The 11,874-nt window shown below is 36.0% G+C and overlaps 1 protein-coding gene across 1 annotated transcript in view; it reads left to right on the plus strand.

The window, feature by feature from the left end:
- Chsy (Chondroitin sulfate synthase) overlaps nt 1–10,952 on the plus strand; it is a 185,880-nt gene extending 174,928 nt beyond the window's left edge. The window contains exon 6 of the mRNA XM_083118356.1: nt 9,591–10,952. Within this exon, the coding sequence (XP_082974482.1) occupies nt 9,591–10,775 (1,185 nt within the window). The 3' untranslated portion in view covers nt 10,776–10,952. The remainder of the gene's footprint in view (nt 1–9,590) is intronic.
- Nucleotides 10,953–11,874: the final 922 nt, after the last annotated feature.

Raw genomic sequence — 11,874 nt, forward strand, 5'->3', positions numbered from 1 at the left:
TACCTTCCTCCCCTATCGCAATGCAATACAAATTTTCTCTCTATTCTACAGAACTTGAGCTGAATGACCCTGTTTACTTTAAATATGCTCCTTTTGTGTCAGCCGAAGTAGAAAGGATATTTTCTCAGTACAAGGTTTTGCTGGCTGACAATAGGCAATCATTTTTATTGAAAATTTTCAGAAAGTATTCATTGTCCATTGCAACTCAGGGCTCATAATGTGAACTAAAAATAGTATGTGAAAATATCTCAGCTTGTATTAAATATTTATGTTTGAAACAATTTCGTTGTAACGGCATATTTTTCAAATTATAGTGCATATTTTTTTTTTAAATTTTAGGTCATAAAATTCCTAGCCCTGGCGATCACATTCTGTATTTAACTTTCCCACTTGTTGTTGGACAGCATGGCAAATTGTAAGGGATATGATCATCTGGATGATCATGGTCATGATGAAGGAATGCATATTAGGGAAATAAAGTTTAAAGTATATTGGCATTGCATGACATGGCTAGCCAACCCTCCTGGAATGGCCGGGAGTCTCCCGGAATCAAACTCACTCCCCCGGTCTCTCAGACAAGTTTTGCTATCTCCCAGAATTACAAGATTTAGTATTATTATATTTGTGTATTTTTATAATTGTATTTTCTTTTGGTATGCATTTGTAGAGCAAAGACATTTGTTACTGCAAACCAAACAAATGTCGCAATATTAATTTGAAGAGTTATGAAAAATAAGTCATTGTTAAAGTAAGTGGGAGGAGGGAGAAATGGAAAGTTTAAACACGTTGTTTTTTGCCCAAAGTGTCTACAGAAGAGCTGCAGGAAACAAAAACAAAGGTGGTGTTGCATCAAAGTCTCAAGACTTCTTTATTTCACTCCACCCAATTTTGACTTATTTTATAGGTTTACTTTGTAGTATGTTACAGTACAATTAAGTAATTTTCTGTGTTTGTGTTTTTCCTGTTGGAAGTCACGAGAAAAGAAAAGATGGATTTGGTTTATTTTACTTCAGTTTTCTACCACTTTTAGTTATCACAAAGATAAGTTATGATATGATGAAATTGATGAAGGGACACTCACAAGAAACACATGTGCCCAGGCCAGAATTCGAACCAGAGACCCTTGACATTATGGCACTGTGCTAAATGCTCCACCATGGAGGTCTGCAAAAGAAAGTATTACTGCACATTCAATGATGCAGTTTCAATGTTTTGTTCAAGTTGATTCAATTTTGTATTCAGAGTACGAAGACCACAAACAGACAACAGTTGATATCCAGGGCATTAGTCTTCCAGAATATATTAATCTAAAGGGTTTGAAGGCTGTAAAGAAATCTCCCAGAATTTTATTCTTACATGGCAAGATTTCCTGGACCCTTCCTGAAATGTTGTCAAACTTATATTGCTCCAATTGAAGTTTTGTACAAGAGAAAAAGTCAACATCATCCTTCACTGTTTCCTGCCTCTGGCTGGGTCGCCATAGAAGTCAAGCCTCTCCATTTTTCTTGGTTTTACACCACTCCTCTCTTTCCACAGTTTTCCAATCTTGTCCTCTTCTCCTAACTCTCTGCTATCTCCTCTTTCCACCAACATCTTGGTCTCCCCTTTAGCCTTGCTTCCACTCCTTGTGCATTGTAAGGTCTTACTGGTAGTCTTTCTGCATCCACCCTCTTCAAGTGTCCGAACCATCTCATCTGTGCCTGATCTATCCTGTCCTGAACCTTCACCACCCCCACAGTCTGTCGTATCTCCTCATTCCTTATTCTTTCCCTTCTAGTCTTCCCCAATATACTCCTTAAAAATTTCATCTCCACTGCCAGCATGTTTCTTTTGTCTCTCTCTGTCATTGTCAAAGTCTCTGCTCCGTACGTAATTATTGGCACATCGTATGTGTTATATATTAGCAAAAGTAACCTTTCTTTATGGATTTTGGGGTGCTGAATAACAAAATGACATCAGTTTTTATTCATTGCCTCATGTTAAGGAAGGAAATTTAACTGAAACCAAAGGCAAATGTTGTTTCTGTATCTTGCATGTTAAACTTAGTTTTTAAAATCTCAGTAATCAGAAACATTAAATGTTGCCCAATATTACTTAGAAGTGGAAAAAATTACATGCTAAACTTATTGTCATATACACAAAGTCACATTTTTGTGTGTGAGTGTGTATCTCATAGATTTCACATTTGGCACATAAAAAAGAACATAAGGTGTACAACATACCCATCAACAATGGGTTAATATATTTTGTTCTGCTATTCTTGTCACTGGCTCAGTGTCCGAGCATGTTAGTGGTTGACTTTTGATCTCTCTGACATTCCTGGGTTTCAGTTCCAGCATGGTCATGGGTGTTCTTTGTGAATGTCCCTTCTTTAATTTTATGTAATTATCACTTATCATCATGATTGCAATTAGTAAAAGGTGGTACAAGTGCAACATAAAAGAACAAAGAAATGCAATTGTTTTCTTCTGTCTTTCATTACTTTTTATGTTTTATGAAGTGCACATTATTGTTTCTTATATTGCTGAAGATTTTAAAGGCACCTGATTTCCTAAAATGTATTCCTATATTCAACTGATTTAGAAGGAAAGAAACAAATAGTGATTTTTTGTATTTGCATCATTTTATTGGTCCAGATAATGGTTATAAATAATTCAAATGAGCATAGTGGTAATCCAGATCCAATACCCATGATAAACATGGGGTCACACAGAATTCAATAAAACCCATGTCAGGCTGCAACATCAATATTTGAACTTCAGCATTCCTGTTTATTTCATTTGATTAATGTGGCCTTTGTCAACATCCACATCGGAACTTGTAATAGTTGACAAAAACTGCCAAATTTCAGATTTTTTTGGGCAGTTTGTTTTTGAGTTATTGACTTTCAAAAAGCAAAAATCCCAAAATTTGATGACATTTTGAAATCTTTAAACAGCTGTAGATCAAAAACTATTTGACCTAGAGAGCTCAAATTGGTGTCATTCTCTTCTTCTTTTAATGCACTTGGTTTTACTTGCTCAAGTAGCGGAAGCCAGATGTCATGGGATTGTTCATTATCAATATTTAGTTCATGGGTAAATTCATAATGGCATGTGCTTGGTGGACATGTTCTTCATTTGGTGGTTGTTATATCTGATGTGTTTTGCTAGGCCAGTGGTGCATTTTTTGTTTTTTTGACATCATATAAAGTGCTGTTAAATTTTTCATTGGCAGACCTATCCGATTCATACAGTAGGAAGATACCTTTCTTACATGCTTACATCATTATCCTTCTCCTTCTTCTGACTTCCAATATAATATCTGAAGGGCTCGGGTGTAAAATATGGTAAGCGACATTTTGGTAACTTTTGGGTTACAAAGTAAAATGTGCCATCATTCAATTTTGGAGTGAAAATGCCATGTCATACGATTTGTATTGGACTCAGTAAAGCCTTCTGAAATTGGTAAACACAACAGCAAAACAATTTGTCTACTGTATAGCTTCCAATAACCTTTTTTCTTAATGAACTCAGAAATGACCAAAATGTCACTTACCATGTTTTACACCGGAGCCCCTCATCTATCTTTCTTATCTTGTGTCCACTTCAACTGATCTTCATGTATGACCCAGTTTCTACCTTCAACATTCACCAGCCATGTAACTTTGCTTTTCCATGCTATAATTTTTCCCTTGACATACCTCATAGCATTCCTCTTGTCCTTAAATGGTAGCATAACCCATACAAAATCGCCTCTTTGGTTCACCTTTTCTTCTGCTTCTGCCTTATTCCTTTCTCAGTCTTGATTTATTATTTCTTCCATTTGGGCATCAAATTTATTCCTGAGAATGTAGGAAAATATCATTTGCTGTGGCATTTTGTCACCTAATGCATCATATTCACTTCCCAAAGCCACAAATACTCTCGGCAATAATTTTTCAGCGTTGACATGCAAATTCTTATTCAATTTCTCCCGTAAAACACAGTCTTGCTTTGTTTTCTCTGTCTGCACGTAGTGCTCGACCTGACCATTGCTTTCAGGATGGTATTCAGGAGAATGGTACAAATTGATGTGACGTTCATCACAGAATTCCGTGGACAAGAATAGGGGACCATTACAATACACTTTGGTAGTCCGAAAATAGCAAAATGTTTGATTAGATAACTCTTTACTTCTTTAAAAGAAGTAGATGAAACTCTATCACAATCTACCCATTTGCTGTAGACACCTACTGTTGTGATGCTTCTGTACAGAAAAAAATCTATATGCCTGCATTCAATCCATGCACTATACTCCTTAGCACTTGTATTTGGCTTGACAGTCACACAAACTTCACATTTATTTACATACTCTTCAATAGCCTTATCCATTCCTGGCCACCAATATCTTTCTCTAAGTATTATTTTCACTTTTACAATACCGCAATGATCTTCATGGGCTCTTTGAATAATGTAATTTCACACTCCCTTGGGAACAAACAGTCTCTAACGCCAAAACAGTAACTCATCCATGATGCTCAATTCTGCCTGCCTTCTCTTGTATTCTTTCAAATGGTGTAAATCTTCAAGGGTTGTGATAACTGCTTGCTCTAAACCCATGCTAATAATAAGTAAATCATCTTGGTATGGAATAACAAAATCTAATTCCTGTAGTATGCCTTGTATAGTTTTTTTTAAAGATTTGTGATGCGATCCGTACACCAAATGACATTCTAGTATGTTGTACCAATCCCCATGGGGTATTCATTACGAGCAACTGCTTTGCTTGTTCATCGAGCTTTATTTGAAGGTAAGCACTTCTGAGATCCAAGGTAACAAACACATCACATCCATTAACTTTTGGATACACTTCATCTATCCTGGATAATGGATAAGTTACGTTTTCAACATATTTATTCACAGTGTTCTTGAAATTGCAGCAAACCCGCAAATTACCATCATTCTTACACACAACCACCATAGGACTTGCGTCAGTCACTTCAATCAATCTTTTGTAGAATGTTTTGCTCAATCAATGTGTCTAATTCAGACTTAACTTTGTCACTTAAACCATACGGAACATTATAAAATTTCTTAAAAATTGGTGCAATGCCTTGTCTCATTGCAACCAGACGAAATATGCTAGCACATCATAAAACACAGTCAGTTTCCAGATATTGCAAACCATGCAGTGACTGTCACAAAATGCTTTACTCGCAATTAAAACTTGCGAACCTGTATCTATTTCAAAGTTCAACATAGATTCATTAATATTAATAGCAATTACATAGTAGGACGAAGATACAAACTTACTAGTAGCTTTATCACAATGAGCTACTTGCTTAGGCACAAAAGGTTGGTTAGTTTTAAGATGTGGCATGTTTAGAAAGAATGAGGAACGAGGAAGTGTAAGCGTCAGCACGGTCTAGAATGCGGAATGGTGTGAATGCAAGATGTGGGAAGAGTGTTGACGTTGAGAGGTGAATGATCGTAGTTTTGGTGGAAAAGAGAGAATGAGGGTAGAGTAGTCGAATTATAAAATACCCATTTATTCCCACATCCTAATAACATATACAATGACAGACAGTTTCACATTTAGGTGCTAGGTTGGTAAAATTTACCTGGGATGAGTGAGGACCTTCTCCTGAAATGGACGCTATTCCGTTGCCGGCTCTAATTCAACTTGTTCCTCATTCTTTCCAAACATGCCACAAAGATATGATTGCATCGAAACAAAACTTTCATTACAGTGAGATAAACTATATTCAACCGATCCTTATTGCATAGATTTATTTTCTCCATTTAATTCCATAGTGATCATTCCAACCCTTAATTCATTTACACCCAACACAGCACTGTCCATATCATCCGAAGAAACATGTTCAATAGCCTCACCACATTAGCCTTGTACTTGCTATAAGGTTTAGTATTATTAGCTTCTTTATTGTGCTGTAACTTGAAACAATGGGGAACATCTTGACCGAACTTCTTACAATATGTGCATTGTTTGAAATATTGTTGCTTTCTTTCCTGTGGCCGGGGTGGCTCAGTCGGTAACGCGTCAGACCACCATGCTAAAGGTCCCGGGTTCGATCCCCGGCCGGTTCAAATCCGGGAACTTTTCTAACGTTGGAAGCAGCCCCGGTGCCCACCCAGTGTCGAATGACATGGGTACCTGGGGGAAACCCTGGGGGGTAAAGGCGGTCAGGGGCGTGATGCTGATCACATCACCCCCACTCACGACCGGATCAAGAAAGTGTGGGGTGTTACCCCCACACCCCCTTTATGCCTTCATGGTGTGGTGCTAAGCACAGGGGAGAACTTTACCTTTTTTCTTTCCTGATCATTTTTAGTTCCCTCATTATCTGCTTGATTTTGTCTATACATAAGATTGGATCCATTTGACCTAATGTTACTCTTCTAGAACTTGCATCTGTCTTGCCTCAGATTGGAATGGACACCGGAGTTGAAACGCATATCGCCCTTGTACATATTTACTTTTGTGGGATTCATGTTCATAAAATTCACATTAGCCTGGACGTAATATTCCTTCATATCTGCTTCTAATTTTTCCATCTGCTTAGCAACCTCAAAAGATTTGTGAAATTCCATTACATTATCAGCAATGAGTTTCTTGCGAATAGTGTTAGATCTGATTCCACTAATTAATGAGTCAAATAAAGCAATGGAAAGAAACTCACCATAACCACACTGCTCTCCGATTTTTCTTAATCTCCTCACAAAATATTCTATTTGTTCATCTTCCTCTTGTACACATCTTCTAAGCTTCAACCTTTGCACTATATAGTTACTTGATGGACTATAATAAGATTTGAATCTTTGTGCAATATCCTGATATGATTTTTCATGAGGCAATGGTGGTGCAAATAATTCACGTAGAACTTCATATGGCTTATTTCCAATAATGGATATTAATGTAGGAACTTTCTTGTCCTCTGGAATAGCTTTGGTTTGACAATAATTATCAAAGCGTTCCAAATATGCTACTATTGATCCATCTTGGGATCATATTTATCAAAACCAGCTACTAAAGCTATTATACAATTATACTATAACACGAAGCTTAGAAGTAAAACATACTTCTCCTCGTTTATTAACTAAATCCTCGTCGCCATGGATATATCTCTGTTGTGTATGCATGCAGAGGTTAATTAATGCACATACGTAGGTACAGTACTTCACAATGTAATGATTAACATGAGGATACAAAATAACAAAGATTTAATACTCAACTTACAAAACCATTTCTAAGATGGCTCAACCCATAATTTCATAATCCACAACTTTACAAACAATTGAATGTTGATTCAGGTATTATGCATACTTTAAAGATATATATTTTATGATGTTTTAAGAGGTTTACGAGGGTTTACATTTACTTAGATTTAAATAACTGGCCAAGTGGCTTGAGTTGGTGACTTGTGTTCATTACATATGCTTAGCATTCACATGAATCTTCATGTGGTTTGCCTTTGCTGTTTTCTAGTTATCAATAGTTTAATAGGCTTGTGTAGCTATGAACTATTGAGAATGTCTAGACAACAGTGAAAGCAAACCACATGAAGATGTATGTGAATGCTCTAGAAGTAGTACTAAGCATATGTAATTTTTCAGATTTTAGTATATCACAGCAGTTTTTCAAAAGGAGAAGAAAATTAAAAAAACAGCTACCCTTGCATTGCCCAAAGGTCCGTCCAAGCCTTAAACTGAAGGAAATATCAGTTAAAGTATAAATTTTTCACTCTATGTTAAATTTTGCTTAGCACGAGGAGTTTAGCATGATATATTTTTTCAAAGTTGTTTAGCAATAGGAGTTTCATTCCATTCCTTTTCAATATGAAAGTCATGACATATTTCCAAAACTTTTGTTATGCATTGTTTGTTTGTGTTCTAAGTTCCTGCAGTTGTAACACTAATATGTCATGTATAAGTAGAAATATGGAAAGATGAAAAGTTATAACACTGTAAAGTCTTTTTCAGAATTCTCGTAGTCAAGTTTGAATATTTGAAATAAAAAATGTCTGTCAGTATGATAGATGAGAAGTTGATGTTTGGAACTAGGACATTCAAAGTTTAAGAGTCGTGTAACTCCTATTACAAAAAATAAGTTATGACTGGGGAAATGTGATTATTTAACTTCATGAGGAGATTGTTTAAACTGAAAACTTAAACCTACACTGGTAGCATCTTTAGAAACAATATTGTATGTTCTTTAAGATCATAATCTTTCTGAACCATTAATAATTTTGATAGCTTTAACTGATTTGTTTTCTTCCCAAAAATATACAGCTTATGTTTCTTTCACATCTCACTGTACAAGAATCTGAGGAATTTAGTCGCATAGTTTTTTGATACTTTTATGTTAATAGTGATCATGTGGGCAGCATGTAGTACAGTGGTGTGCATTCTGGATAGGATAGGTAAGCTCCGCCTACCCAGGTAAAATAACGATGTGTGTAAAATTGTAACACGCGCGAGTGATGGAAATAAAACATTTCCATTCTTGTCGCTTCATATTCCGACGGCTCGCAAGCCTTGGAAGTGCAGCCTGTATTGGACCCGGGGCCCTACAGTCAGTACAGGTTCATTGAATGCTGCACCTACTGGCCCTGTAGTGAGCGTACAAATATGCTTTAGCTAGTTGCATTGGCCAGTTGGCGCATGTGTTGTGAACTCGCTGTGCTTCTCCATTGAATGCATTGTAGACAGTGGTAGTTGCAGCCTACTAGCAGTAGTGTGACAGGATGCCACGCTCTTATTTTGTGCATTGCTCTCTCTGTGTATTTACAATATAAGATATTGTATTGCAATGGCAGAAGTGCATTTGTAATTGATGATGTGTTGAACAAACCGTTTGGATGTTGCACTTTTAGTGAGAAACGTGATATTATAAATATAGAGACCTGTGCCAGCACTTCCAAATTTGAAATTTTTACATAAAGAAAAGGGAAGGGAATACTTTTGCTATTTTAATGTTCATCACATCAATATGAAATGACCGATTTGTTAGTAGGTAGCTGTAAACCCAGTAAATTATTTTTCTGGCCATGCTTATTGTTTTCTAATGAACGGAGTGTGTAGAGTAAAGAAGGTTACAACTTGAATAATCTCACCAACCAATGCTATCCAAGGGTGGGCCATGCCTTCCCCCTCCCTGGAAAATTGATGTCTACCTAAATATTTCACACATAATTTTATTTTAGTCACAGTAATTTATATTTATTAATATAAGAGCGTTTAAGAAACATGATAATTTCAGACTGAAACGGTGTTTTTTAAGGAGGTATCACTATTATGGGAAAATATGCCTCCTTTGCCTCCCCTGAAAAAAAATACCTTGCTTGCCCCTCCCTGGAAAAAAAAACCTGTGGACGTCCATGTCTCCACCACTGGTTCAGAGTCTACCTTAAAGTAGCGGGTACCGCATGCCCCTGATATAGTATGAGATGTTTTCTCTTATATGTAAGTATATTGTACATATGTTGCAAAATAAAGTCACACAACAGTGTCATTATTTATCATATAATTTGAAACTTGTACATGTTTGTTGTGTGAAAGTTTTATACTTAAAACTGAAAAAAAAAATCACATGTTTGTTCTGCATTTCAGGTTATGGACATGATCAATATGTACTCCAAACAACGTGGAAGAGTTATTGACTACAAAGAGATCCTGTATGGTTATCATCGTGTGAACCCAATGTATGGTGCAGACTACATTTTAGATTTGCTTTTGGTGTACAAAAAGTATCGTGGACGTAAAATGACCGTTCCGGTTCGAAGACATGCCTATTTGCAGCAGCAGTTTACTGGCCTTGAAATTCGAGAAGTGTTCGAAGGTGAAGAATTGAAATTGGACACAACAACTGAAGGTGATGAAGTAGGACAAAAAACTTTTAAGGAAGTGCTTGAAAGCAGCATTAAAAAAATTAGTGAAGCATTACCAATTATGCATTCAACTCAAAAGACTCGGATAAATATAAAAGAAAAAGAGATAAATTTTATCCTTCCACTTGCAGGTAGATATAATGTGTTTAAGAGATTTATGAGTGCATTTGAGGAAGTGTGTTTAAAAAATGGTGAAAAAGTGAAACTTTTTGTTGTACTTTTCCCAAGCAGTAAAGAAAACACAATTAATAATACTGTTGATCTACTGCATAGGCTACAAAAGTTGTATCCTGAAGTGTCGCTAAACATCATTCCAGTTTTTGATACTTTCGCTCGAGCCATGGCTCTTGAACTCGGTGCGGCTCAGTGCAGTGATGATAGTTTATTGTTTTTGATAGACGTCGACATGGTGTTCACTTCACAAACGCTAGAAAGGATACGCACTAATACAATTCAAGGGAAACAAGTGTATTTCCCCATAGTGTACAGTGAATTTGATACGAGTATGGTTTATGGTAAAAATTACTCGGTATCGCCAAATCATTTTTTGATAAATCAAGACACCGGGTACTGGCGACAGTATGGGTTTGGAATAAGCACTCTTTACAAAAGTGATCTGAAGAAAGTTGGTGGATTTGATACTTCTATTCGCGGGTGGGGAAAAGAGGATGTGGACCTGTTTGATAAATATGTTCACAGTAATTTAACAATATTCCGTGCAGCAGACCCTGGTCTCGTGCATGTATTCCATATTGTTGATTGTGATGAAAAATTGGAACCTTCGCAATTAGTTATGTGCCAAGGAACTCGTGCAAATACCTTTGGTGGTGTAAGACAGTTAGCTGAACATATTGTTAGTAACAAAGACATATTGAAATTTGCCAAAAAGTATAGACAAGGTTCTTGATGTATAGGTATTTTCTAGGTTAGCTGAGTGTCTGTAAGTATGTATGTATTTAAATGTTTTATACTGTTATTTTGTAATGTGTTGCATTAATAAAAAAAAAGACTGTATAATTTTTTAGAGCTTGTGTATCAAAATAAGTTTGATAAAATAAAAGGTGTATTTATTGTTACATTTTAACAGCTTGCTTTTCATAAACTGATAGGAAATTGATAAAATTGATATATTTGCATTGTATAATGTGTTTCTTGTCTGAAGATGAAAAACAGTAGGATTCTGATACATAATTTAATAATATCAAGCCAAAATTTACACAGTATCCTCATTTTTTATGGATATGATATAGGTATGCTTTAGTATCTTAACATACACAGCTATATCTTAAGCACCCCCTACCCCCCCCCCCCCTTTAAGTGCATTGCTTTCTTTGAATCATCTCTTGCTCATTTGATATTTTTCTACTTCTCTCTGCTTTCTGTCTTTCTTTACTTCATACGAGTACAGCATTTACAAAATTTTCATTGTATTGCCTAATTTTTGGCCTTCTGCATTGTATTTGAATTGTCAATTTGTTCAGATATTCTATCAAGGTCTCGATTTCCCTGTGACATTTCCAATATACATCATTAGTGAATTTTTTTATGTACAGTGGAACCTCAATTTTACGTTTTTCAGGGGACCAATCTGAAAGAAACTTAAAATGCAGGAAACACAAAATTGATGAAAATTTATATAACATTTTGCTATGCTGGGACCATCAATATTGAATGTATAATGTGGAGAAAATGTAAAATCCAGGAACATAAAATCGTGGTTCCACTGTACTCCTTTTTGGTCCTCCCAATAAGTATTTTTCTGTTCTTCTTATTTCATGCCCATGGGATGGGGTTTAACTTTATCCAATGTATGTAACGCACCCGCAGCATGTCTAAAAAAAAGTCAGTGGGTTTGAACACAAGTATATTGTTTTTGTTGCAGCATACAATGTTATTGCAATTTTCAAGTATCGATATCGGTGGGTATCGGTGAGAGTATCAGCATCGGTATCGGTTCAAAGTGGTATCGGCTCAGCCCTAATTATTTTACAGATCATAAAATTATA

The sequence above is a fragment of the Lepisma saccharinum genome, chromosome 3, assembly GCF_977018435.1.
Source record: "Lepisma saccharinum chromosome 3, izLepSacc3.1, whole genome shotgun sequence".
Taxonomy (NCBI): Eukaryota; Metazoa; Arthropoda; class Insecta; order Zygentoma; family Lepismatidae; genus Lepisma; species Lepisma saccharinum.